Source organism: Salmo salar, chromosome ssa02 (assembly GCF_905237065.1).
Source record: "Salmo salar chromosome ssa02, Ssal_v3.1, whole genome shotgun sequence".
Lineage (NCBI taxonomy): Eukaryota > Metazoa > Chordata > Actinopteri > Salmoniformes > Salmonidae > Salmo > Salmo salar.
In genome coordinates this window covers 35,013,139-35,038,166 of record NC_059443.1, presented here as the reverse complement: position 1 = coordinate 35,038,166, position 25,028 = coordinate 35,013,139, and the positions used below count along the sequence as shown (strand labels likewise).

Below are 25,028 nucleotides of genomic sequence, written 5' to 3'. Positions count from 1 at the left end.
ACAGCGATTTTTGAAAAAAAATTGTGCCCATTTTAAACGGCCTCCTACTCAAACTCAGAAGGTAGGATATGCATATAATTAATACTTGTGGATAGAAAACACCCTAAAGTTTCTAAAACTGTTTGAATGGTGTCTGTGAGTATGGTGTTTATGCTTACGTACTATTGTTTGTACAGATGAACCTGGTACCTTCAGGTGTTTGGAAATTGCTCCCAAGGATGAACCAGACTTGTGGAGGTCAACAATAGTTTTTCTGAGGTCTTGGCTGATTTCTTTTGATTTTCCCATGATGTCAAGCAAAGAGGCACTGAGTTTAAAGGTAGGCCTTGAAATATACTGCTCAAAAAAATAAAGGGAACACTTAAATAACACAATGTAACTCCAAGTCAACCACACTTCTGTGAAATCAAACTGTCCACTTAGGAAGCAACACTGATTGACAATACATTTCACATGCTGTTGTGCAAATGGAATAGACAACAGGTGGAAATTATAGGCAATAAGCAAGACACCCCCAATAAAGGAGTGGTTCTGCAGGTGGAAACCACAGACCACTTCTCAGTTCCTATGCTTCCTGGCTGATGTTTTGGTCACTTTTGAATGCTGGCGGCGCTTTCACTCTAGTGGTAGCATGTCTACAACCCACAAAAGTGGCTCAGGTAGTGCAGCTCATCCAGGATGGCACATCAATGCGAGCTGTGGCAAGAAGGTTTGCTGTGTCTGTCAGCGTAGTGTCCAGAGCATGGAGGCGCTACCAGGAGACAGGCCAGTACATCAGGAGACGTGGAGGAGGCCGTAGGAGGGCAACAACCCAGCAGCAGGACCGCTACCTCCACCTTTGTGCAAGGAGGAGCAGGAGGAGCACTGCCAGAGCCCTGCAAAATGACCTCCAGCAGGCCACAAATGTGCATGTGTCTGCTCAAACGGTCAGAAACAGACTCCATGAGGGTGGTATGAGGGCACGACGTTCACATGTGGGGGTTGTGCTTACAGCCCAACACCGTGCAGGACGTTTGGCATTTGCCAGAGAACACCAAGATTGGCAAATTCGCCACTGGCGCCCTGTGCTCTTCACAGATGAAAGCAGGTTCACACTGAGCATGTGACAGACGTGACAGAGTCTGGAGACACCGTGGAGAATGTTCTGCTGCCTGCAACATCCTCCAGCATGACCGGTTTGGCGGTGGGTCAGTCATGGTGTGGGGTGGCATTTCTTTGGGGGACCGCACAGCCCTCCATGTGCTCGCCAGAGGTAGCCTGACTGCCATTAGGTACCGAGATGAGATCCTCAGACTCCTTGTGAGACCATATTCTGGTGCGGTTGGCCCTGGGTTTCTCCTAATGCAAGGCAATGCTAGACCTCATGTGGCTGGAGTGTGTCAGCAGTTCCTGCAAGAGGAAGGCATTGATGCTATGGACTGGCCCGCCCGTTCCCCAGACCTGAATCCAATTGAGCACATCTGGGACATCATGTCTCGCTCCATCCACCAACGCCACGTTGCATCACAGACTGTCCAGGAGTTGGCGGATGCTTTAGTCCAGGTCTGGGAGGAGATCCCTCAGGAGACCATCCGCCACCTCATCAAGAGCATGCCCAGGCATTGTAGGGAGGTCATACAGGCACGTGGAGGCCACACACACTACTGAGCCTCATTTTGACTTGTTTTAAGGACATTACATCAAAGTTGGATCAGCCTGTAGTGTGGTTTTCCACTTTAATTTTGAGTCTGACTCCAAATCCAGACCTCCATGGGTTGATAAATTGGATTTCCATGGATTATTTTTGTGTGATTTTGTTGTCAGCACATTCAACTATGTAAAGAAAAAAGTATTTAATAAGATTATTTCATTCATTCAGATCTAGGATGTGTTGTTTAAGTGTTCCCTTTATTTTTTTGAGCAGTGTACATCCACAGGTACACCTCCAATTGACTCAAATGATGTCAATTAGCCTATCAGAATCTTCTAAGGCCATGACATCATTTTCTGGAATTTTCCAAGCTGTTTAAAGGCACAGTCAACTTAGTGTATGTAAACTTCTGACCCACTGGAATTGTGATACAGTGAATTATAAGTGAAATAATCTGTCTGTAAACAATTGTTGGAAACATTACTTGTGTCATGCTGGTCAGCGCATGCTCTGAGTACGCATCCTGGTAATCCATCTGGCCCTGCGGCCTTGTGAATGTTAACTTGTTTAAAGGTCTTACTCACATTGGCTACGGAGAGCGTGATCACACAGTCATCCAGAACAGCTGGAGCTCTCACGCATGGTTCAGTGTTGCTTGCCTCGAATGCATTTAGCTTGTCTGATAGCAATGCCTCACTGGGCATCTCGCGGCTGGTTTTCTCTTTGTAATCCATGATAGTTTGCAAACCCTGCCACATCCGTCGAGCGTCAGTGGCGGTGTAGTAGACCGTAGTAAGAGGTTATTTTCTATGGTAGAGTAGGTCAGGGCGTGACAGGGGGTGTTTTGTGTTTTTCTAGGTTTTGTATTTCTAGGTTTAAGTTCTAGGTTTCTATTTCAATGTTGGGTTTATTTTGGGTTGATCTCCAATTGGAGGCAGCTGGTCCTCGTTGCCTCTAATTGGAGATCATATTTAAGTAGGGGTTTTTCTTCCTGGGGTTGTGGGTTTGAGTAGTGTTTGTTTCGCTCTGCGTCACGGTTTGTTGTTTTGTTAATTCAGTTATTTATGTATTGCAAAGTTTCATGGATTTAATAAAATGCGGAACTACAACCACGCTGCACTTTGGTCTGCTCCTTTCGACAGCCGTGACACACACACCCCTTGAGCTTACCCGACACTGAAATTTTGTCCTGCCAATGCATATGAAAAACAGCTAGATTTATATTATCCATGTCCTTCTTCAGCCACAACTCCGAGAAGCATAGAATATTACAGTTCTTCAGGTCCCATTGATAGGATAGTCTCGAACAGAGCTCATCCAGTTTGTTCTCCAGTGATTGTATATTCTCCAATAGAACAGAGGGTAGAAGCGTTTTATTTACTTGCCGCCGTAGTTTCGTCAGGGTGCCTGCACGTCGGCCTCTTCATCACCGTCTCTTTCTCTTCCAAGTGTCGGGGATTAGGGCCTGGTCTAGGTTGAGCAGTGTGTCCAGCGCCTCCGACTCATTGGAGTAGAAATCCACTTCCAAATCAAGGATAGTTATCGCTGTTCTGATGTCCAAGAAGCTTTTTCCGGTCATAGGAAATAATATCACAAACATTATGTAAAAAAAAGTTAAAATCAGCACACAAAACACACAAAATTATACTTTCCAGCGCCATTCCTCCCCATGTTCAAAGCCAAAGGAGGAAGCCCCTAAGTGACATTACATCCCAAGCCTTACGGTTGAACTAGTTACCCCAAAACGAACAACTGTCATGTGGATTTTGTGCCAATGTCACTGATGGTATTGCAGTACATACTAAGGTCTTCCAGCACAAAGATCAGAATGTGGTTGGATGTATTCTAAGCAATGATAGATTTCCCATCCAGAGCCTCAAATCTTTGTTGTAATACAATGTGTTGCTAATTCTCTGAACACTGATTGACTGATTCAGGACAGGCTCAGCCATTCACCAGATGCTATTATCTAGAGTGACTTCAAGTCAACACATACATTAGGCCTATTGGTACATGTAACCCATGTGGGAACCTACAACCCCATGCTCCACATGAATGAACAATCTACAAAACTGCAGTTATTCATTATCTAGTCTGATTCGCTAACCCTTTCAAATGGTGAAAGAATGCCCAGCTATAATGGGACAAGTGGTTATTTTCAACACATCTGGATGTTCCGGAGTTGTGGGACATTCAAATCAAACAATCCTGCCTACCCTCCTAGTTTATCATGGATTTATTACATTAAGAGACGATACGGAATATAATAAACAGACAATTTAAAAAGCAATGTACTGGACTTGAATCTGTTTTCAAACATATTTTAAAACCCTCCAGTTTAAATGCATTTGTCTGAATTGGTCAGTGACAAGTGCACACAGTTCACATCTGAATTCAAACCCACACATACACATATTTCAGTAGATTGGAAAAAATCTGAATGAATGTTACTCCACATACTGATACTGGACAGGGAATAAACAAAAAAGATGTATAATTCTCCTAACAAAATATATGGATTGGTTGTAAATTCCAAAGCTTCTACTGTGGAATTGCTGTAAATTCTGTTACAAAACATGGTATAGGAGGGGTCATATGGATCTTGGTGAGTATATATAAACTTGCTGTATATATGGTTGTTTATGATTACTTTGTTGCTCTTATAGAACAACACAATGATGTCAGATTACTTATTATTATAGCACCAGACCACCTTAGTCAAGCTGGAGATCCCATCCCATGACTCAGTCATGGGATTGGTCATATGATCAGAGCAGAGGATCCTGGGAGGTGATCTGCTTCCAGTTTTGTGGTGGGCTCAATGGTATGCACAGAAACAGGAAACAGATGTGGTCTCCCCTCCAACAGCTCTGTCAGGTCTCACTGAATATTGCACGTAAATTCAAGTAAATAGAAAATAAAATCTGTTTAATGTAACGGTACCAGAATTTTGGACAGAACAGAAAGCTCTCTAGTAACACAATGACCATACCATTTAAGGAACTGTAGGTGAGAGTGGGGTAAGTCATGCCAAAGGGTTAGTTGAGCCACACCTTGTTGCTAGGATACCATACACAAAATGAATCATGTAAGCAAATATTTGGAAAGAGGTAATCTTTTCATGGAATCTGTGAAGGAAGAAACCACATGGAAAAATTAGTAGGTCCAAAAAAATGATTTTCACAAAGTCATTGTATTGTGTTATAGGTGTCATGATGCTTGTATCTAAACCAAAGTAGATTGTTTTAAGACAGTTTTATACATCAGTTGGGGTCTTTATAAGCTACAATATGAGGTCCTAAACATGGCATGAAAGCTCATACTCAGCTGTGTGGGCTAATATAGTCAAATAGTTGCTTTGGGGTAAATTGCGCCATTTGGTTTTATGCATAATACACATAGTATTGTCATGCATTATGAACTTAAGATGCATTTTTATTGTTACAGAGCAGAAAATCATGTCCCATGTATACAAAAGTAAAACAAGCAAGGGTCTAGTCCCTTGAAGTTCTTGAAAGAGCAGCCAAGGAAGTGAGAGAAAGGAAGAAGTCCATTCGAGCAGCAGCAAGGGATGAAAAAATTTACCAAATTACGCTTAAGAGGTACATAGGCAAAAAAGAAAATGAACATGTACCTGTGCGAAAGAGAGGCCATGATAGAGTAGCAGAGGCACACAAAGGCTTGTCTGACATGAGTCTGAGCTTGCGAAACATATCAAGAATCTTGCAGACCAGTTTCATGGGCTTTGTAGCCTCAGATGCAGAGAACTTGCCAACGAATTTCCACATTGAAACCACATCCCTGTCCCAGACATTTCCTGCCCCCTTTTGAAGACACCTCGCATTTGTGTGATTAGTCAAGTTCAAATTATGAAAAATTCCTTCCTCAGTTGAGTTTATATTTGTATTTATTATGGATCCCCATTACCTGCTGCAGGTACTCTCCCTGGGGTCCAGCAAATTTAAGGCTGTTATATACAATTTTTAAACATTACAATACATTCACAACAGATTTCACAGCACATTAAGTGTCTGCCCTTGGGCCACTACTCTATTACCACATATCTACAACACAAAATCCATCTGTACGTCTGTGTACAGTGCGTATGTTATTGTGTATGTGTATGCATGTGTCTGTGCCTGTGTTTGTGTCTCTTCACAGTCCCCGCTGTTCCATTAGGTGTATTTTTTATCTGTTTTGTAAATATGATTCTATTGCTTGCATCAATCAATTGCATCCTTTGTCCTCCTCTTGTCGTGCCCTGTGTATATATATATATTGTGGCAAAGAAGGGGGTCGAGTGATAAATGGCATATATGTGAGGGCAGAGCTAATAAACGGGCTATGCCCGATCACTAAAATGGCCACCCCGATCAGAACTACAGATCACAAAATGGCCGGCTGCCAAAACTACAATTCCCAGAAGCAAGGGGAACCCTCAGAAGGTGGAGCCGACCCACAGATAAAAGGTCAAGAAAAACCAGGAAGAGAGAGAGAGGGAAGGATCTATGAACCATAGAGAGAGAGAGAGAGAGAGAGAGAGAGAGAGAGAGAGAGAGAGAGAGAGAGAGAGAGAGAGAGAGAGAGAGAGAGAGAGAGAGAGAGAGAGAGAGAGAGAGAGAGAGAGAGAGAGAGAGAGAGAGAGAGAGAGAGAGAGAGAGAGAGAGAGAGAGAGAGAGAGAGAGAGAGAGAGAGAGAGAGAGAGAGAGAGAGAGAGAGAGAGAGAATCTACATTGGCTGGATTTACCGTGTACGAGCTGGACTGTTTTGGACTTACCTGTTGGCGTTTAGACCTGGACCTACCGAGAACCAGATTTGTGTACCGAACCCTGCTATCCTTGACCTTACCTGCGGCCTGGGTGGACCAGGACAGCGAAACAAACACACAGGTACTGTCATGTTCGAAAGAATTTTCATTCTGGGCTGACTTTGGTGACAGTTTCCCACTTAATTTGTGACAAACGCTCCTAACTTTGAAGATGTTTGCCACAATATATATATATATATATATATATATATATATATTTTCTTCGCATATCTTTTTATATATTTTTTTCTAAAAACTCAACCTCAAAACACTCTCCTACAACCCGCCTCACCAATTAAAAAAAAAAGTATTATTTACCTCAAATCTGAAATCCACAACAGAAGCTAGCCAGAGGTTAGCCAGAGGCTGGCCAGTTCACTGGCTAACATTGGAGTTCAGCTAGCCACGGTTGGCGGTCATCAGCTATCCCTTAGCTCGAAAAGCTATCGCCAGTTTTGTACAGCGCGACTCAAACCAGAGCATACCGGACTTATTTTTCTCTCCATATCCCCGGATTTCTACCGCAGGCTCTGGACATTTACACCTGGATCTTGCAGCTAGCTAGCTGCTACCCGAGTGACTATTGGCTAACGTCGGTCCCGGAGCTAACATCAATTATTCCGGAGCTAGCCAGCTGAAGAGTTCCATCAGCCACTCCTGGGCTACAATCACCTATCCGGACCCGTTTTACTGCCGATGCAGAGCCCCATCGGGCATTCATGATGGACTACCGGCGTTATCTACCTGAGGGAGTTATCCAACTGGCCCCTCCATCGCGACGTAACCTGAACACCATCTGCGGCCCGCTAATCGCTCATTTCACCTTATCCAACCTTTCAGTTCCACCACCCACACATGCTATGACATCTTCTGGTTTCAATGATGTTTCTAGAGACAATATCTCTCTCATCATCACTCAATGCCTAGGTTTACCTCCACTGTATTCACATCCTACCATACCTTTGTCTGTACATTATACCTTGAAGCTATTTTATCACCCCCAGAAACCTGCTCCTTTTACTCTCTATTCTGGACGTCATAAATGACCAATTCTCATAGCTTTTAGCCGTACCCTTATCCTACTCCTCCTCTGTTCCTCTGGGGATGTAGAGGTGAATCCAGGCCTGAATCCTGGCTTAGGAAGTCCACCAAAAACTCTGAAATCTTCATCCCTAACTACAACATTTTCAGACAAGATAGAAAGGCCAAAGGGGGCGGTGTTGCAATCTACTGCAGAGATAGCCTGCAGAGTTCTGTCCTACTATCCAGGTCTGTACCCAAACAATTTGAACTTCTACTTTAAAAAATCCATCTCTCTAAAAACAAGTCTCTCACCATTGCCACCTGCTATAGAACACCCCCTAAACTGGGACATGCTTAACACCCCAGCCATCCTACAATCTAAGCTTGATGCCCTCAATCTCACACAAATTATCAATTAACCTACCAGGTACCACCCCAAAGCCGTAAACACGGGCACTCTCATAGATATCATCCTAACCAACTTGCCCTCTAAATACACCTCTGTTGTTTTCAACCAAGATCTCAGCGATCACTGCCTCATTGCCTGCATCCGTAATGGGTCAGCGGTCAAACGACCTCCACTCATCAATGTCAAACGCTCCCTGAAACATTTCAGTGAGCAAGCCTTTCTAATCGACCTGGCCCGGGTATCCTGGAAGGATATCAACCTCATCCCGTCAGTAGAGGATGCCTGGTTATTTTTTTTTATATGCCTTCCTCACCATCTTAAATAAGCATGCCCCATTCAAGAAATGTAGAACCAGGAACAGATATAGCCCTTGTATCTCTCCAGACCTGACTGCCCTTAACCAACACAAAAACATCCTGTGGCGTTCTGCATTAGCATCGAACAGCCCCCGTGATATGCAACTTTTCAGGGAAGTTAGAAACCAATATACACAGGCAGTTAGAAAAGCCAAGGCTAGCTTTTTCAAGCAGAAATTTGCTTCCTGCAACACAAACTCAAAAATGTTCTGAGACACTGTAAAGTCCATAGAGAATAAGAACACCTCCTCCCAGCTGCCCACTGCACTGAGGATAGGAAACTCTGTCACCTCTGACAAGTCCACTATAATTGAGAATTTCAATAAGTATTTTTCTACGGCTGGCCATGCTTTCCACCTGGCCACTCCTACCGCGGTCAACAGCACTGCACCCCCCCACAGCTACTCGCCCAAGCCTTCCCCATTTCTCCTTCTCCCAAATCCAGTCAGCTGATGTTCTGAAAGAGCTGCAAAATCTGGACCCCTACAAATCAGCCGGGCTAGACAATCTGGACCCTTTCTTTCTAAAATGATCTGCCGAAATTGTTGCAACCCCTATTACTAGCCTGTTCAACCTCTCTTTCGTGTCGTCTGAGATTCCAAAAGATTGTGAAGCAGCTGCTGTCGTCCCCCTCTTCAAAGGAGGGGACACTCTTGACCCAAACTGCTACAGACCTATATCTATCCTACCCTGCCTTTCTAAGTTCTTTGAAAGCCAAGTCAACAAACAGATTACCGACCATTTCGAATCCCACCGCACCTTCTCCGCTATGCAATCTGGTTTCAGAGCTGGTCATGGGTGCACCTCAGCCACGCTCAAGGTCCTAAATGATATCGTAACCGCCATCGATAAGAAACAATACTGTGCTGCCGTATTCATTGACCTGGCCAAGGCTTTCGACTCTGTCAATCACCACATCCTCATCGGCAGACTCAATAGCCTTGGTTTCTCAAATGATTGCCTCGCCTGGTTCACCAACTACTTCTCTGATAGAGTTCAATGTGTCAAATTGGATGGCCTGTTGTCTGGGCCTCTGGTAGTCTCTATGGCGGTGCCACAGGGTTCAATTCTTGGGCCGACTCTCTTCTCTGTGTACGTACACTGTTGTCTGGGCCTCTGGTAGTCTCTATGGGGGTGCCACAGGGTTCAATTCTTGGGCCGACTCTCTTCTCTGTATACGTATACTATACAATGATGTCGCTCTTGCTGCTGGTGAGTCTCTGATCCACCTCTACGCAGACGACACCATTCTGTATACTTCTGGGCCTTCTTTGGACACTGTTAACAACCCTCCAGACGAGCTTCAATGCCATACAACTCTCCTTCCGTGGCCTACAACTGCTCTTAAATACAAGTAAAACTAAATGCATGCTCTTCAACCGATCGCTGCCTGCACCTGCCCGCCCGTCCAGCATCACTACTCTGGACGGTTCTGACTTAGAATATGTGGACAACTACAAATACCTAGGTGTCTGGTTAGACTGTAAGCTCTCCTTCCAGACTCACATCAAACATCTCCAATACAAAGTTAAATCTAGAATTGGCTTCCTATTTCGCAACAAAGCATCCTTCACTCATGCTGCCAAACATACACTCGTAAAACTGACCATCCTACGGATCCTCGACTTCGGCGATGTCATTTACAAAATAGCCTCCAATACCCTACTCAATAAACTGGATGCAGTCTATCACAGTGCCATCCGTTTTGTCACCAAAGCCCCATATACTACCCACCACTGCGACCTGTACGCTCTCGTTGGCTGGCCCTCGCTTCATACTCGTCGCCAAACCCACTGGCTCCAGGTCATCTACAAGACCCTGCTAGGTAAAGTCCCCCCTTATCTCCGCTCACTGGTCACCATAGCAGCACCCACCTGTAGCACGCGCTCCAGCAGGTATATCTCTCTGGTCACCCCCAAAGCCAATTCCTCCTTTGGCCGTCTCTCCTTCCAGTTCTCTGCTGCCAATGACTGGAACGAACTACAAAAATCTATGAAACGGGAAACACCTATCTCCCTCACTAGCTTTAAGCACCAGCTGTCAGAGCAGCTCACAGATCACTGTACCTGCACATAGCCCATCTATAAATAGCCCAAACAACTACCGCTTCCCCTACTGTATTTATTTATTTATTTTGCTCCTTTGCACCCCATTATTTATATTTCTACTTTGCACTTTCTTCCACTGCAAATCTACCATTCCAGTGTTTTAATTGCTATATTGTATTTACTTTGCCACCATGGCCTTTTTTCCCATTACCTCCCTTATCTCACCTCATTTGCTCACATTGTATATAGACTTATTTTTCTATTGTGTTATTGACTATATGTTTGTTTTACTCCATGTGTAACTCTGTTGTATGTGTCGAACTGCTTTGCTTTATCTTGGCCAGGTCGCAATTGTAAATGAGAACTTGTTCTCAACTTGCCTACCTGGTTAAATAAAGGTGAAATAAAAAATAAATAAATAAAAATCAATTACTTGATGTGGAATAGAATTCCATGTATCATGGCTCTATGTAGTACTGTGCGCCTCCCATAGTCTGTTCTGGACTTTGGGACTGTGAAGAGACCTCTGGTGGCATGTTTTGTGGGGTATGCATGGGTGTCCGAGCTCTGTGCCAGTAGTTCAAACAGACAACTCGGTGCATTCAACATGTCACTACCTCTCACAAATGCAAGTAGTGATGAAGTCAATCTCTTTTCCACTTTGAGCCAGGAGAGATTTTCATGCAAATTATTAATGTTAGCTGTCTGTGTACATCCAAGGGCCAGCCTTGCTGCCCTGTTCTGAGCCAATTGCAATTTTCCTAAGTCCCTCTTTGTGGCACCTGACCACACAACTGAACAGTAGTCCAGGTACGACAAAACTAGGGCCTGTAGGACCGGCTTTGTTGAAAGTGTTGTTAAGGCAGAGCAGCACTTTATTATGGACAGACTTTTCCCCATCTTAGCTAGTGTTGTATCAATATGTTTTGACCATGGCAGTTTACAATCCAGGGTTACTCCACGCAGTTTAGTCACCTCAACTTGCTTAGTTTCCACATTATTCATTACAAGATTTAGTTGAGGTTTAGGCTTTAGTGAATGATTTGTCCCAAATACAATGCTTTTAGTTTTAGAAATATTTAGGACTAACTTATTCCTTGCCTCCCTTTCTGAAACTAACTGCAGCTCTTTGTTAAGTAATGCAGTCATTTCAGTCGCTGTAGTAGCTGACGTGTATAGTGTTGAGTAATCTGCATACTGGTTTTACTCAAAGCCAGTAGCATGTCATTAGTAAAGGTTGAAAAAGTAAGGGGCCTAGACAGCTGCCTTGAGGAATTCCTGATTCTACCTGGATTATGTTGGAGAGGCTGCCACGAGTGTGCAAAGCTGTCATCAAGACAAAGGGTGGCTACTTTGAAGAATCTCAAATTTGTTTAACACTTTTTTGGTTACTACATAATTCCATATGTGTTAGTTCATAGTTTTAATGTATTCACTATTATTCTACAATGTAGAAAATAGTAAAAAGAAAGTGAACACACCTACTCATTCAAGGGTTTCAAACTGAGTAGGTGTGACTGGTACTGTATATGTGTATATATGTAGATATCTTTGTTAGAAAGAATACTATATTTCTCAAAAGTAATTTGTTTGCTAAGCAATTTCGATATATACTGGGCAGGTCTTCGTTCAAAATGAACACTCCATTGGAATTCCAGTTAATTCAAGTATTGACGCTGTCACATAAACATGGTAAATCAGAAAAGACCGGGTAAAACACCAACGCTCCGCACTCCACAAACACACCAACATGCACATGCACGCACACACACATACGCATCCCCATGACATGTTCTCGGTCTGAGAGGGGAACTGCTGGTTGATCGATGGAGACAGTCCTGGTCTCATTATCTAGAGTGGCTGGCCCAATCAAAAGAGTCTTATTAAAGGAGCTTAAGTCTCATTCTGCTGGCCAGTGAGCTCCGGAGGGCCAAGGGCATATGCTACAGGTGCCCAAGTCTATACCAGAGATCAGACAGATTACAAATGGTCATTGGCGAGTGCCAGGCTAGCTCCCTTGCACATGAATGACTCTCATACTCGAGACTCCACATGGCTTGACCTTGAACATCACACTTCTACTTTTGAAACAGAGAGAACTAAACATCTTTATTCTGTTATCTAGTATTTTATGTTGAAATAATGATAATGTCTTATCAAAAATGGTAACTGGATTTGGTGGATAAGACCAAGAAGCATGTTCTTGCGATGCAAAAATATTAGGAAATCCACTCAAACATGAATTCATTCAGCACAGGAAGAAAAGTTTGGGTTGAATAGGGCCCCATTTTACATGAAAAGGTGTGAGTAATCAACATGCAGTTTAGTGGGTTGTTATCATTGTTGAGTGTATGTCACGAGATGCATTCTTTTTTAAGGGGTGATTTAAGCATGTAGAGTCATGTCTGACTGCATGTACCTAAACATCATGAGACAGTTTTCATATATACACAGTCCTGACACATTGGCTCAGGACCATAGGGGGTTGACTAACACAGGGAAGTACCCACTCCAAACACAGAGCAATCGTGATCATATGCAGAAGGGGGGACCATAGCATAGCATAGAATTGTTGGGATTTGCCACAGACGGTATTTAATATTCTATATAGAGGCCACCTTGAAACTTTTGTATGTATTATACTTAACCCTGATTTGAGTCACATGGAAAAATTCTACTTTGTTTCAGCTATCCAAAGTGAAGGTCCAAAGTTATCCAAATGGCATACCCCCCCCCCCCCACCCCAGACAACACCACCCCACTCACCACTCATACCCTCAATTTTACCTCTGATTTACAGCATACCTAGAATTTTTTTGCATTACTCCATTATGTAATTTACAACAGGCTCATTCTGAAATAAGAAATATTATACAAATATTTAGTTGTTTGATATGCAATCATTCATTTTCTTTATTTTCTGAATCTTCTAAATAAACAGTAAGAGGATACTGCTTGCCTACATCTTTTAATTCAAATAATCGTCATAAACTTGTTATAAACATGCGACTGAGATAAATGTGCGCAATGAATAAAGGCCTATTGCAATGTTAAATATTGACTTTGAAGTTAGAGACGCTGCTGAAATTTGACACCTGACATCATCTGGTTGGCTCCTTTAGATGAGCGATTCCAGATGTATTTCCCCTTTACTTATAAAACTTTTCCCCCCTCCTAAACTCCGAGCTCCCGTCGCACTTCCTCAAACTCCAGACTATATAACTACTCACACAGCGACCTACTTCATCGCAGGAAAACAACTGGTCCAAGGAATTCATCCGACACCTTCTCTCCAAGTCTACAACTAAGGTAGAATTTGCCAACTCCCCATTTTTTTCCATTTCTTAAATCGGCAAACTTTTGATGTTGCCTTTATCCCTACATTATTTTTTACACTGTCATTTTGTAGAACTATGTTCATTAGAGCTTTCAGTTTCACTTGGGATTTTATGTTTCCATAAAACAATTTACCACATCGAAGGAGTTAATTAAAAATAACATTGGTAATCACTGCGTTTTGACAAATAGTAGGATTCGTCTGTTTTATAAGGAAAACATTGCAGAGCAGTGATGTGATTATAAGTGTACTATATGCTGTTTGCAACAAAGAATGCACTTTGGTCATGGTGTAGCCAAACAGTGATCATATATATGAAACTGTTCTCAAGTTAATTATGAAACCTTAATAGCCTGTATAGCCTACATTAATTTATAGCACAATGGGAATATTAGACATTGAGTAAACCATAAGTTGCTAGCATTATTACTGTGCAGCAAAGGTTTATACAGTAACATGAAGCTCCCTATGAATGATCTGAGGAATTTCCCATAGAACATAGAGGTACTGTCCTTTGTTATGTTACCTCTTAATAATGAGGCAGAGCCAGAAAAATATGAACTGAAACTCAATGTACTTCAGCTCTCTTATGGATGTTAAGTTGTCAGTATGAATCAACATCCATTTCTGTATTTGTACTGTAATTAGTGCCCTTCTTTGGGATTGCCTAGACCAGCCTTTCTTAAAGTATGGGTCGCGACTCAAAGTGGGTCGCGGACATGTTAATGGTGGATCGCGACGTGTCAAAGTAATTTTATAATCATTTCATGAATTACTGGAATTGATTTGGCCAAGTGCATCTGCGTGTGCTTCGCGGTTTACTGGGTATTTTTTCTGCAGTTTTTTTGAAGATCACTCGGCGACACACACGATGCAGCGCTGTCGTTCAGCAGCAGATGATGCGCTGTCAGCCACTGGCTTGTCGTTCCCACTCGCCAACACTCACCGCTGTCATCAAATGGAGTCATTCTAGCCACAAGTTCTGACTGAGCTCAATTGTCATGAAACGCATATACAGCGATGAGTTTCTCTCTCTTTCATACAAACGTATTACGAGGAGCGCCCACAATGTGTTTTGTGTATGGAAGTGCTTAGTAATGAGTCTCTCATAACGAACAAATTAATAAAACGACACGTCCTGACCAAACATCCACAGCATGATGGTAAACCCAGAGTTATTTCAGAACAGGGCAGAATGCTTCAGGAAACAGTGCTTCGACAGTGGGGAAGTAAGTCAGCTAGCAAGGCATTGTTGTCATTTTATAACAGGTGATGATAAGCAGAAATAAGGGAGTACTAACTAACTCTCATAGTAGTAGATGTGAGTTTCTCTTTCAAACAATCCCCTGGACTTGTACACAGCTAATAGCTAACTTTCCAACGCAAGCTAGCTACTGATAGTGCAACCCTAGTAACAGTACAGATGAAGATGAAAAATGAACAGGCCTACTGTACATCTTACTGTAGAAATTATTGTTGAAAACTAGTCTAGGTTGGAACTATTGCTGTTAAAATACAATAATAATTTGTATTCTTAACTGGAATAAACGGATTGAAACGAGATGCGTTTTGAGGCAAATACACTCACAGTTCTGGGTTGTTCATCTACAGCAGGAAGCAGTCTCCTGCCTGACTAAGAAAGCAGTAGATTTTCTGGTCCAGTTTGGCACCACATACCTATGCAAGTCAGGGTTCTCAACTGTGACACTTAAAAAACAAGTACAGAAACAGTTTCAAGGCTGAGCATGACCTCAGTGTTGTTCTGTCAAGACATGCTCTCATTAGGACTGTGTGTGTTTTCTGGTCTACATCTGTGTGATGGGATCAATCAGTTTATTCCAGTTGAGAATAAAAAATATATTTTGTATTTTAACAGCAACACTTCCAACCCAGACTTTCTTTCAACAATGATTTCTGCAGTAAGATGTACAGTAGGCCTGATCATTTTTCATCTGTACTGTTACTTAGGGTTGCATTATCAAAAACTGAGCCTGTTCTGTTATTTATTTAATATTTTTATTTATTTCACCTTTATTTAACCAGGTAGGCAAGTTGAGAACAAGTTCTCATTTACAACTGCGACCTGGCCAAGATCAAGCAAAGCAGTTCGACACATAACAACACAGAGTTACACATGGAGTAAAACAAACATACAGTCAATAATACATTAGAAAAATAAGTCTATATACAATGTGAGCAAATGAGGTGAGATAAGGGAGGTAAAAGCAATAAATAGGCCATGGTGGCGAAGTAAATACAATATAGCAATTAAAACACTGGAATGGTAGATTTGACAGTAGATGAGTGTGCAAAGTAGAAATACTGGGGTGCAAAGGAGCTAAATAAATAAATACAGTAGGGGAAGTGGTAGTTGTTTGGGCTATTTATAGATGGGCTATGTACAGGTGCAGTGATCTGTGAGCTGCTCTGACAGCTGGTGCTTAAAGCTAGTGAGGGAGATAGGTGTTTCCCGTTTCATAGATTTTTGTAGTTCGTTCCAGTCATTGGCAGCAGAGAACTGGAAGGAGAGGCGGCCAAAGGAGGAATTGGCTTTGGGGGTGACAAGTGAGATATACCTGCTGGAACGCGTGCTACAGGTGGGTGCAGCTATAGTGACCAGCGAGCAGAGATAAGGCGGGACTTTACCTAGCAGGGTCTTGTAGATGATCTGGAGCTAGTGGGTTTGGCGACGAGTATGAAGCGAGGGCCAGCCAACGAGAGCGTACAGGTCGCAGTGGTGGGCAGTATATGGGGCTTTGGTGACAAAACGGATGGCACTGTGATAGACTGCATCCAATTTGTTGAGTAGGGGGTTGGAGGCTATTTTGTAAATGACATCGCCAAAGTCGAGGATCGGTAAAATGGTCAGTTTTACGAGGGTATGTTTGGCAGCATGAGTGAAGGATGCTTTGTTGCGAAATAGGAAGCCAATTCTAGATTTAACTTTGGATTGGAGATGTTTTATGTGAGTCTGGAAGGAGAGTTTACAGTCTAACCAGACACCTAGGTATTTGTAGTTGTCCACATATTCTAAGTCAGAACCGTCCAGAGTAGTGATGCTGGACGGGCGGGCAGGTGCAGGCAGCGATCGGTTGAAGAGCATGCATTTAGTTTTACTTGTATTTAAGAGCAGTTGTAGGCCACAGAAGGAGAGTTGTATGGCATTGAAGCTCGTCTGGAGGGTTGTTAACACAGTGTCCAAAGAAGGGCCAGAAGTATACAGAATGGTGTCGCCTGCGTAGAGGTGGATCAGAGACTCACCAGCAGCAAGAGCGACATCATTGATATATACAGAGAAGAGAGTCAGCCTAAGAATTGAACCCTGTGGCACCCCCATAGAGACTGCGCCAGAGGCCCGGACAACAGGCCCTCAGATTTGACACACTGAACTCTGTCGGAGAAGTAGTTGGTGAACCAGTCGAGGCAATCATTTGAGAAACCAAGGCTATTGAGTCTGCCGATGAGGATGTGGTGATTGACAGAGTCGAAAGCCTTGGCCAGGTCAATGAATACGGCAGCACAGTACTGTTTCTTATCGATGGCGGTTAAGATATCGTTTAGGACCTTGAGCGTGGCTGAGGTGCACCCATGACCAGCTCTGAAACCAGATTGCATAGCGGAGAAGGTACGGTGGGATTTGAAATGGTCGGTGATCTGTTTGTTAACTTGGCTTTCGAAGACCTTAGAAAGGCAGGGTAGGATAGATATAGGTCTGTAGCAGTTTGGGTCAAGAGTGTCCCCCCCTTTGAAGAGGGGGATGACCGCAGCTGCTTTCCAATCTTTGGGAATCTCAGACGACACGAAAGAGGTTGAACAGGCTAGTAATAGGGGTTGCAACAATTTCGGCAGATAATTTTAGAAAGAAAGGGTCCAGATTGTCTAGCCCGGCTGATTTGTGGGGGTCCAGATTTTGCAGCTCTTTCAGAACATCAGCTGACTGGATTTGGGAGAAGGAGAAATGGGGAAGGCTTGGGCAAGTTGCTGTAGGGGGTGCAGTGCTGTTGACCGGGGTAGAGGTGGCCAGGTGGAAAGCATGGCCAGCCGTAGTAAAATGCTTATTGAAATTCTCAATTATAGGGGATTTATCAGTGGTGACAGAGTTTCCTATCCTCAGTGCAATGGGCAGCTGGGAGGAGGTGCTCTTATTCTCCATGGACTTTACAATGTCCCAGAACTTTTTTGAGTTTGTGTTGCAGGAAGCAAATTTCTGAAAAAGCTAGCCTTGGCTTTTCTAACTGCCTGTGTATATTAGTTTCTAGCTTCCCCAAGAAGTTGCATTTCACGGGGGTTGTTCGACGCTAATGCAGAACGCCACAGGATGTTTTTGTGTTGGCTAAGGGCAGTCAGGTCTGGAGAGACCCAAGGGCTATATCTGTTCCTGGTTCTAAATTTCTTGAATGGGGCATGCTTATTTAAGATGGTGAGGAAGGCATTTAAAAAAAAATAACCAGGCATCCTCTACTGACGGGATGGGGTTGATATTCTTCCAGGATACCTGGGCCAGGTCGATTAGAAAGGCTTGCTCACTGAAGTGTTTCAGGGAGCGTTTGATAGTGATGAGTGGAGGTCGTTTGACCGCTGACCCATTACGGATGCAGGCAATGAGGCAGTGATCGCTGAGATCTTGGTTGAAAACAGCAGAGGTGTATTTAGAGGGCAAGTTGGTTAGGATGATATCTTTGAGGGTGCCCGTGTTTACGGCATTGGGGCAAAATCCTCATTCATCTGTGTGATGTGATCAATCAGTTTATTCCAGTTATAATTCATATTATTTATTTTAGCAGCAACAGTTCCAACCTAGACAGATATGTAAGAGTGTTTTTAATGGAGGAAAATAAACATTCATATATATTTATATGGATATTTAATTCCATTGTTATTTGTTTTTTGTCTATATTGCATTTGTTTTAGGCATAATTGCAATGAAATGTACCAATATTTATGTGTAGTTGCATATTTTCCTATGCTTGGGTCCCAGGAAAACACAGAATTTCTCATTTGGGTCCCAGGCTGAAAAAGTTTAAGAACTCCTGGTCTACGCTCTTAGGTGCTGCCGCAATATGTAAATGTAGAAATATAATGCAATTATCTAATTTTCTTTATCAATGTAATATGTATTATACATCAGCCCTTTTGTCTTTTCCCAGAATGCTGCTGTGTGGTTGTGTACTGTTGCTCTTGGGCTCAGTCCTAGCCCATCCCCTGATTGAGATGTCACTGGACGCAGAGTGGGACTCCTGGAAGACCACCCACCTGAGAGAGTACAACGGCCTGGTGAGTGTCTGTCTGTCTTTCTGGCTGCCTGGCTAACTACTCACATTTATGCAGTGCTTTTTGTTTAAATTCTGCCCGTTCCTCCGCCTAAGGTTAGCAATTACAGAACGATTACCTAAACCTTAGATAGCAAATATTCATGATGTTTCTTATTTGCTTTGATGGTGAAAAATGATTTTGAATATCAAAGCCATTCATCATCATGAAATGAGTTATAATATAGTGTGTCACTTATACCTATAAGAACAATGTTATCTTTAAGTCAATAGTTTACAAACTATTGTGGAAAACTTCTGTATGTGTTGTTCTCCCTTGAAATGTTTTGTTTATGATACCTTGCAAGCAAGAAAAGCAGGAAACATGGGAACCAATCCTCCGTTCAGAATTTCAACTTCCTTGTTTTTACAGTAAAGAGTTATCAGCCAAGCTGTTAGGAACACAAGTATTTCAGTGCTGTAAGATAACTTGACCTTATAAGACTATGTTTGGGCCTAACAGCTTCAGGATGAGTGTGTCCCACAATTTGCAGTCAGCAGAAAACACAGAACAGCACTTTTCCCCCTACTACATCCAGCTTTGAAGCACCATTCCTCACACACTGTAATGAGTGATCGAAGGCTCTGTAAAGAGTTGACAATAAATATTTTCCTAACTACCTTTCACCTCCACCATTTTGTGTCTATATGAACCAGTTCAGTTGCACTGTGGAGACTGTGAGCATAGGGACCAAAGAACACATGAAAGGCCAGCTGTATGATTGACAGTCGTGTTTTGTTGATGTTTTCATGGTAGGGTGAGGAGGCGATCCGTAGAACCATCTGGGAGAAGAACATGCGTTTGATCGAAGCCCACAATGAGGAGGCCGCTCTGGGCATTCACTCGTACGAGCTGGGCATGAACCACCTGGGAGACATGGTGAGTTAGTGAGCCACATCCTCTATGGGTGTTTTTTGTTGTTGTTGCATACATGGAGAAAAAGCACATCAAAAAGGGAGGGTCTAAAAAGGGTCTAAGTAACTCCATGTGGAAACACACTTCTGGAATGATATGGCAGAGGGAAACTATTTTGTGTTTGCTGTCCTCGGTTATACTTTCTAATCAGTGTCTCCCTACTGTCCACGACTTATCATTTTGGGTATGTGTTTCAAATAGGAGAATGTCCCTCAGGTTTTATTTATGGTTTTATTTCACAAACAAGATCAAGCACAGGACAGAGTAGTGACTTTTAGTTGATGCAGACAGAGCACAGTCATCTGTGTTTTTACTCACGCAATGGCCTACTGATTAAAAGGGAGGGTGTTAGGTTAGTGACCATTAAATCTACCCCTAGCTGTGACATGCATGTCAGGTTGGGTCATGAGTGATGACTGTGTTAGCGGGAGACTTGAACTCCCTGAACGGGCTGTAGATTAAAATGGTAGGGAAAAGCAACCTGATATATAGCTGCTTGGCTTTTATTGCTTGGCTTCTATGCCACTCATTAATGCTTTGTCCATTTATTATGCATCGGAGTACCCAGAGATCCGTTCATCTGAATGTCAGTTTCACTTCTATGTTGAGATGCGCTGTAAATAAAAGAAGGATGTATACTACTTCCAGTTTTACAGAGACTAGCAGTAACCTAACATGTTTCAGAACTCGTACTCGTGTCGGGGCATGATGGGTTTAGAATTATGTAAAATGTGTCTGTTTAAAAAAAAAAAAAAAAATGGATTTCATGATCTCCAATGGTATTAATAAGCCATTGATCTATCTATGTGCTGGACTATAAACATGGAAACACTTGTCCCTACTTATAGTGGGTAAATGGTTTATAGTCTATTGCTATGCATGCATAATTCCCTCATACTCATTCCTTTCCTCTCCCCAGACATCAGAGGAGATAGTTGCGAAGCTGACTGGCCTTCAGGTGCCGATGAACAGGGACCGTAGCAACACCTGGATCCCAGACAACAATGTGGTGAAGCTCCCCAGGTCCATCGACTACCGCAAGAAGGGCATGGTGACCCCAGTCAAGAACCAGGTTAGAGGATGCGAACAACAAAGAGCTGTGACTCAAGTCCAGTGTTTCCCCTAGATGTATTTCCTAGATTTATTGCACCAAAATGTTCAATCAAGCTTAATTGAGGCCAAAATAATGGTTTTAGGTAGAGAGCAACAATCTTGGCAGGGTGCCATCTGAACATTTTTAGTGGAAACACTGGGTTATAAAGAACTGATTTCATATTCCTCTTTGCTTTCAGTCAGGCCTCTTTGTTTCCGTGAGGTAGAAAATGATCACAATTACAGTACAGTCACGTAACCTGTCTAGGACAATAAAAACCCATGGTTTGTCTAATTGACTTAGACAAGTAAAGAATGTGTTTGATTATGAAAGGTAATTACTCATTATGATCTAATTGGACACTAAGGCATTATTTATTATTTATGTAAACATGGAATTTAGTTAAGTTGTACATTAAGTACCCAGGCTGAAATGTGGAGTACATCTTTGCTACCAGGGAACACTAGGAGATTAGCCCTACATTTATACCATTCATCAAATGAACATTAGGTCACTTTACATGAGCACTAATAGTCTGTGGTATCACCAAAGAGCTGTCAGGTTCGGGGGATGTGATAGATAGTGAGGCGTAAGTGCAGTATGTCTACCCTCTAGTGGTGAATAAGATAACTACAGAAGTTCTGAGGCCAGACAAAAAAAAACATTTGCTCAAACCCTCTGAAAGCTTTTTTTCAATCAGGGCCTTTGACTCTCTGTCAAAGTGTACCACCTTATGGACAAATTGGAGAAGGCAGCTTTGACAGCTCTGTAAATGTTTTATGTCCTCTCTTTCTCAGCTCTCCTGTGGCTCCTGCTGGGCCTTCAGCTCTGCTGGGGCCCTGGAGGGCCAGCTGGCAAAGACCACAGGCAAACTGATAGACCTCAGCCCCCAGAACCTGGTGGACTGTGTCACTGAGAACAATGGCTGTGGTGGAGGTTACATGACCAACGCCTTCGAATACGTTGAGGAAAACGGAGGCATCGACACAGAGGAGGCTTACCCTTACCTTGGCCAGGTAGGGGCATGGCTTGGCTGACATTGAAACAGAATGTGACTGTCGTTTTAGTTGTTCGCCAAACAGCTGTTTTAGTTTATTGAAATGACATTTTCAGTCAGCGTTTTCTTACAACACGTCAGGTGAGTTGGAATGTGCTGGATGACATTCGCAGTTTCTGATTGAGCTATCACATCACATGCTCTTTAACCAAAACAAGCTAATAATCACATGCTGTTAACCAAAAAGTCATAAAATGTATTTCTGTGGCCAATTCCGGGAAGTGGTGACATCCATGGTCTTATGTATTCTCCAATGGCCTAACTACAAACAACACAAATACTTGGCTCACTTCCATATTTTTTTGTATTTTGCTTGCATGTAAAAAACATAACACTCAGGCATTTCATTCTTTACCACTTCTGTAGTTGTCCACATTTTCCTATGATATATAGAACACACCACTACCAAGGTGCTATGAAAGTCATTTGTCATTTGCTCGCAATGTACAGTAGCAACATAGCACCAAGACCAGCTATAGTGGAAAGTCAGTAGGCCTGATCACCAACAGCAATGAGACAGCCTACAGGGAGGATGTAGGTATTCTTACGGCGTGGTGCCAGGTAAACAACCTCTCCCTCAACATTAGCAAAACAAAGGAGCTGATTGTGGACTTCAAGAGAAACCAGACTGGACACGCCGCCGTGGCGACGGTCTGCCGTGGAGACGGTCATCTCAGAGAAGCTGAAATGGTCTAACCACACGAACACCGTAGTGAAGTAGGCAGTGACTCTTCAACCTCAGGATACTGAAGAACTTCACAGTGTTCTACAGAAGCACCATCGAGAGCATACTGTCGGGCTGCATCACAGCCTGGTACGGCAACTCCACCACCCCGGACCGCAAGGCTCTTCAGAGGGTGATACGTGCAGCCAAACACACCATTGGGTGCACATTGCCTGCTCTACAGGACACCTGCAATACCAGGTGTCTCAGGAAGGCCAAGAAGATCATCAGGGACCCCAGCCATCCAAGCCATGCCCTGTTCTCCCCGCTTCAATCACTCAGACGCGGACAGTACAGAAGCATCATGGCAAAAACGGAAAGACTGGCCAATAGCATCAGGCTGCTGAATAGCCACCACTATTAGTCAGATACCTGCTCCCTCACCCCTGTTACTCCCCCTATGGACATTCCCCCGCTACTCCCCCCATGGACACCCCCCCCCCCCACACCCTCAACTCTCACTTACCTTACCTGCTACTCCCCCTATGGACATTCTTTCTCCTGCTGCTCCCTCCCCTAACGGATTTTACTCTGCCCCCACCCCAACGACATTCATCACTGTTGCAGTTGTTAATATGTATATTATAACTTTTGGGTTTTCATTTCACCCAATGATCATGATGCTGCTCCCGCTGTGGTCCTTCTACCCCACCCCCCAACAGACTTAACTCTGCCTCCACCCCAATGGACATTTATTTATTCATCACTGCCACAGTTGTTATTATGTATATAGTTCTATTTCTATTGTTTTTATTACCATTTTCATAATTTTATTTCACTAGTCCTGCATGTTGGAGCTCCAAGCCTAAGATGTTCACTGTACCCTGCAACCACACCTGCAACCGTGTACATGTGACTATTAAACAATCAGAATCTGAATCCTAAATAAACTATTCCATGTCTACCACTCTGTCTACAGGATGAGCAGTGTGCCTACAACGCGTCTGGCGTGGGTGCTCAGTGTCGCGGGTTCAAGGAGATCCCTGAGGGAGACGAGCAGGCACTGACCAAGGCTGTAGCCAAAGTGGGGCCTGTGGCTGTGGGCATCGATGCCACCCTCTCCAGCTTCCAGTTCTACCAGAGAGGTGAGTGACATTCTGCCTCCAAGAACCATGGATAGAATAATCAACCACTTGTAGTGGTTTAACACACAACACATGCCAGTAGACTTCTTAAGTGCTTCTCTTAAAGCTTGTTGAAGCTCATTCTTTTACATTGTCATTTACTCAGGTGTGTACTACGACCCCAACTGCAACAAGGATGACATCAACCACGCCGTGCTTGCAGTGGGCTATGGACAAACTGCCAAGGGTGAGAAATTCTGGATCGTCAAGAACAGGTGGGTCACAATGCACTGGGCTTATTCAATGGCATCAGGTAACACGTTTCACTCTGTTGACTTGAAATGTATTTTTTCTAAATCACGATTTATCTTCTTTATCCTCTCTCTCTTTCTCTCGCTCTCTTGTTCTCCCCCTCTCTAACAGCTGGAGCGAGAGCTGGGGCAACCAGGGGTACATCAAGATGGCACGTAACCGCGGGAATGCGTGTGGCATTGCCAACCTGGCCAGTTACCCCATCATGTAAACACCAAGTGGCAGAGGGCACCATGGAAGCAGGGAAGCCGAACCACATATCAATGACTACACCCAATACAGAAAATAACACTACGTTTCTGGAACAGCACATTCATATAGTCTGGAGGTTTGGGTATCCCAGAGTTCTTTTGCAAGCACTTTGAAAAGCCCTACTCAAGTCTTACTGTTATATCTTCAAAATTCCAGACTTCAATTGTAGTCTGATCTACAGTGGAACAACTATGATTGTGATGAGGAATGTGTGTAGTGCACAACACTTTACATAGGTTGTATTCAGTGTGTCAGGTCAGGTAACATTGCTGTGCAAAGGGAGTTTTGTCTCACTTTCCTGTCAATGCAGAAATGGCTTAAACTTAGTAAATGTAAGTGTGTGTCGATCAAGATTGCTCCTGGTGGGTTTTTTGATGATGACTTTTATTTTATTGTTCAGCACTTTTACACCAAATTCTGATGATTGAATTGTAACATTGTTTTCTATGAAGTGGAATAAAAGTTGATTCATTTGAAATGTGAGTGTGTGTGCCTGTAAATTTCCCCATTGAAGGGAAGAGAAGTCAAAGAAAGAAAGACAAACTAAAAAAGGAAGATTAAGGTTCCTGAGGTTTTTCAACTATATTAAGTGTCTCAAATAAACTACCACTCAGTGTACCCTATTGCAGTGCTCTATGTATACATACACAACAATATGAAAGAATTATACATGTATTTGTGTTGACTGTTA

The 25,028-nt window shown here is 43.1% G+C and overlaps 1 protein-coding gene across 1 annotated transcript; it reads left to right on the top strand.

Annotated features, from left to right (window-relative positions):
* Positions 1-13,331: 13,331 nt before the first annotated feature.
* On the top strand, positions 13,332-24,815 carry LOC106580864 (cathepsin K). Its single transcript, XM_014162370.2, has 8 exons — positions 13,332-13,582; positions 18,758-18,884; positions 19,677-19,799; positions 20,755-20,907; positions 21,726-21,944; positions 23,629-23,794; positions 23,940-24,048; positions 24,197-24,815. The coding sequence occupies exons 2-8, from the start codon at positions 18,759-18,761 to the stop codon at positions 24,294-24,296; spliced, it is 996 nt and encodes a 331-aa protein (XP_014017845.1). The 5' UTR covers positions 13,332-13,582; position 18,758; the 3' UTR covers positions 24,297-24,815.
* Positions 24,816-25,028: the final 213 nt, after the last annotated feature.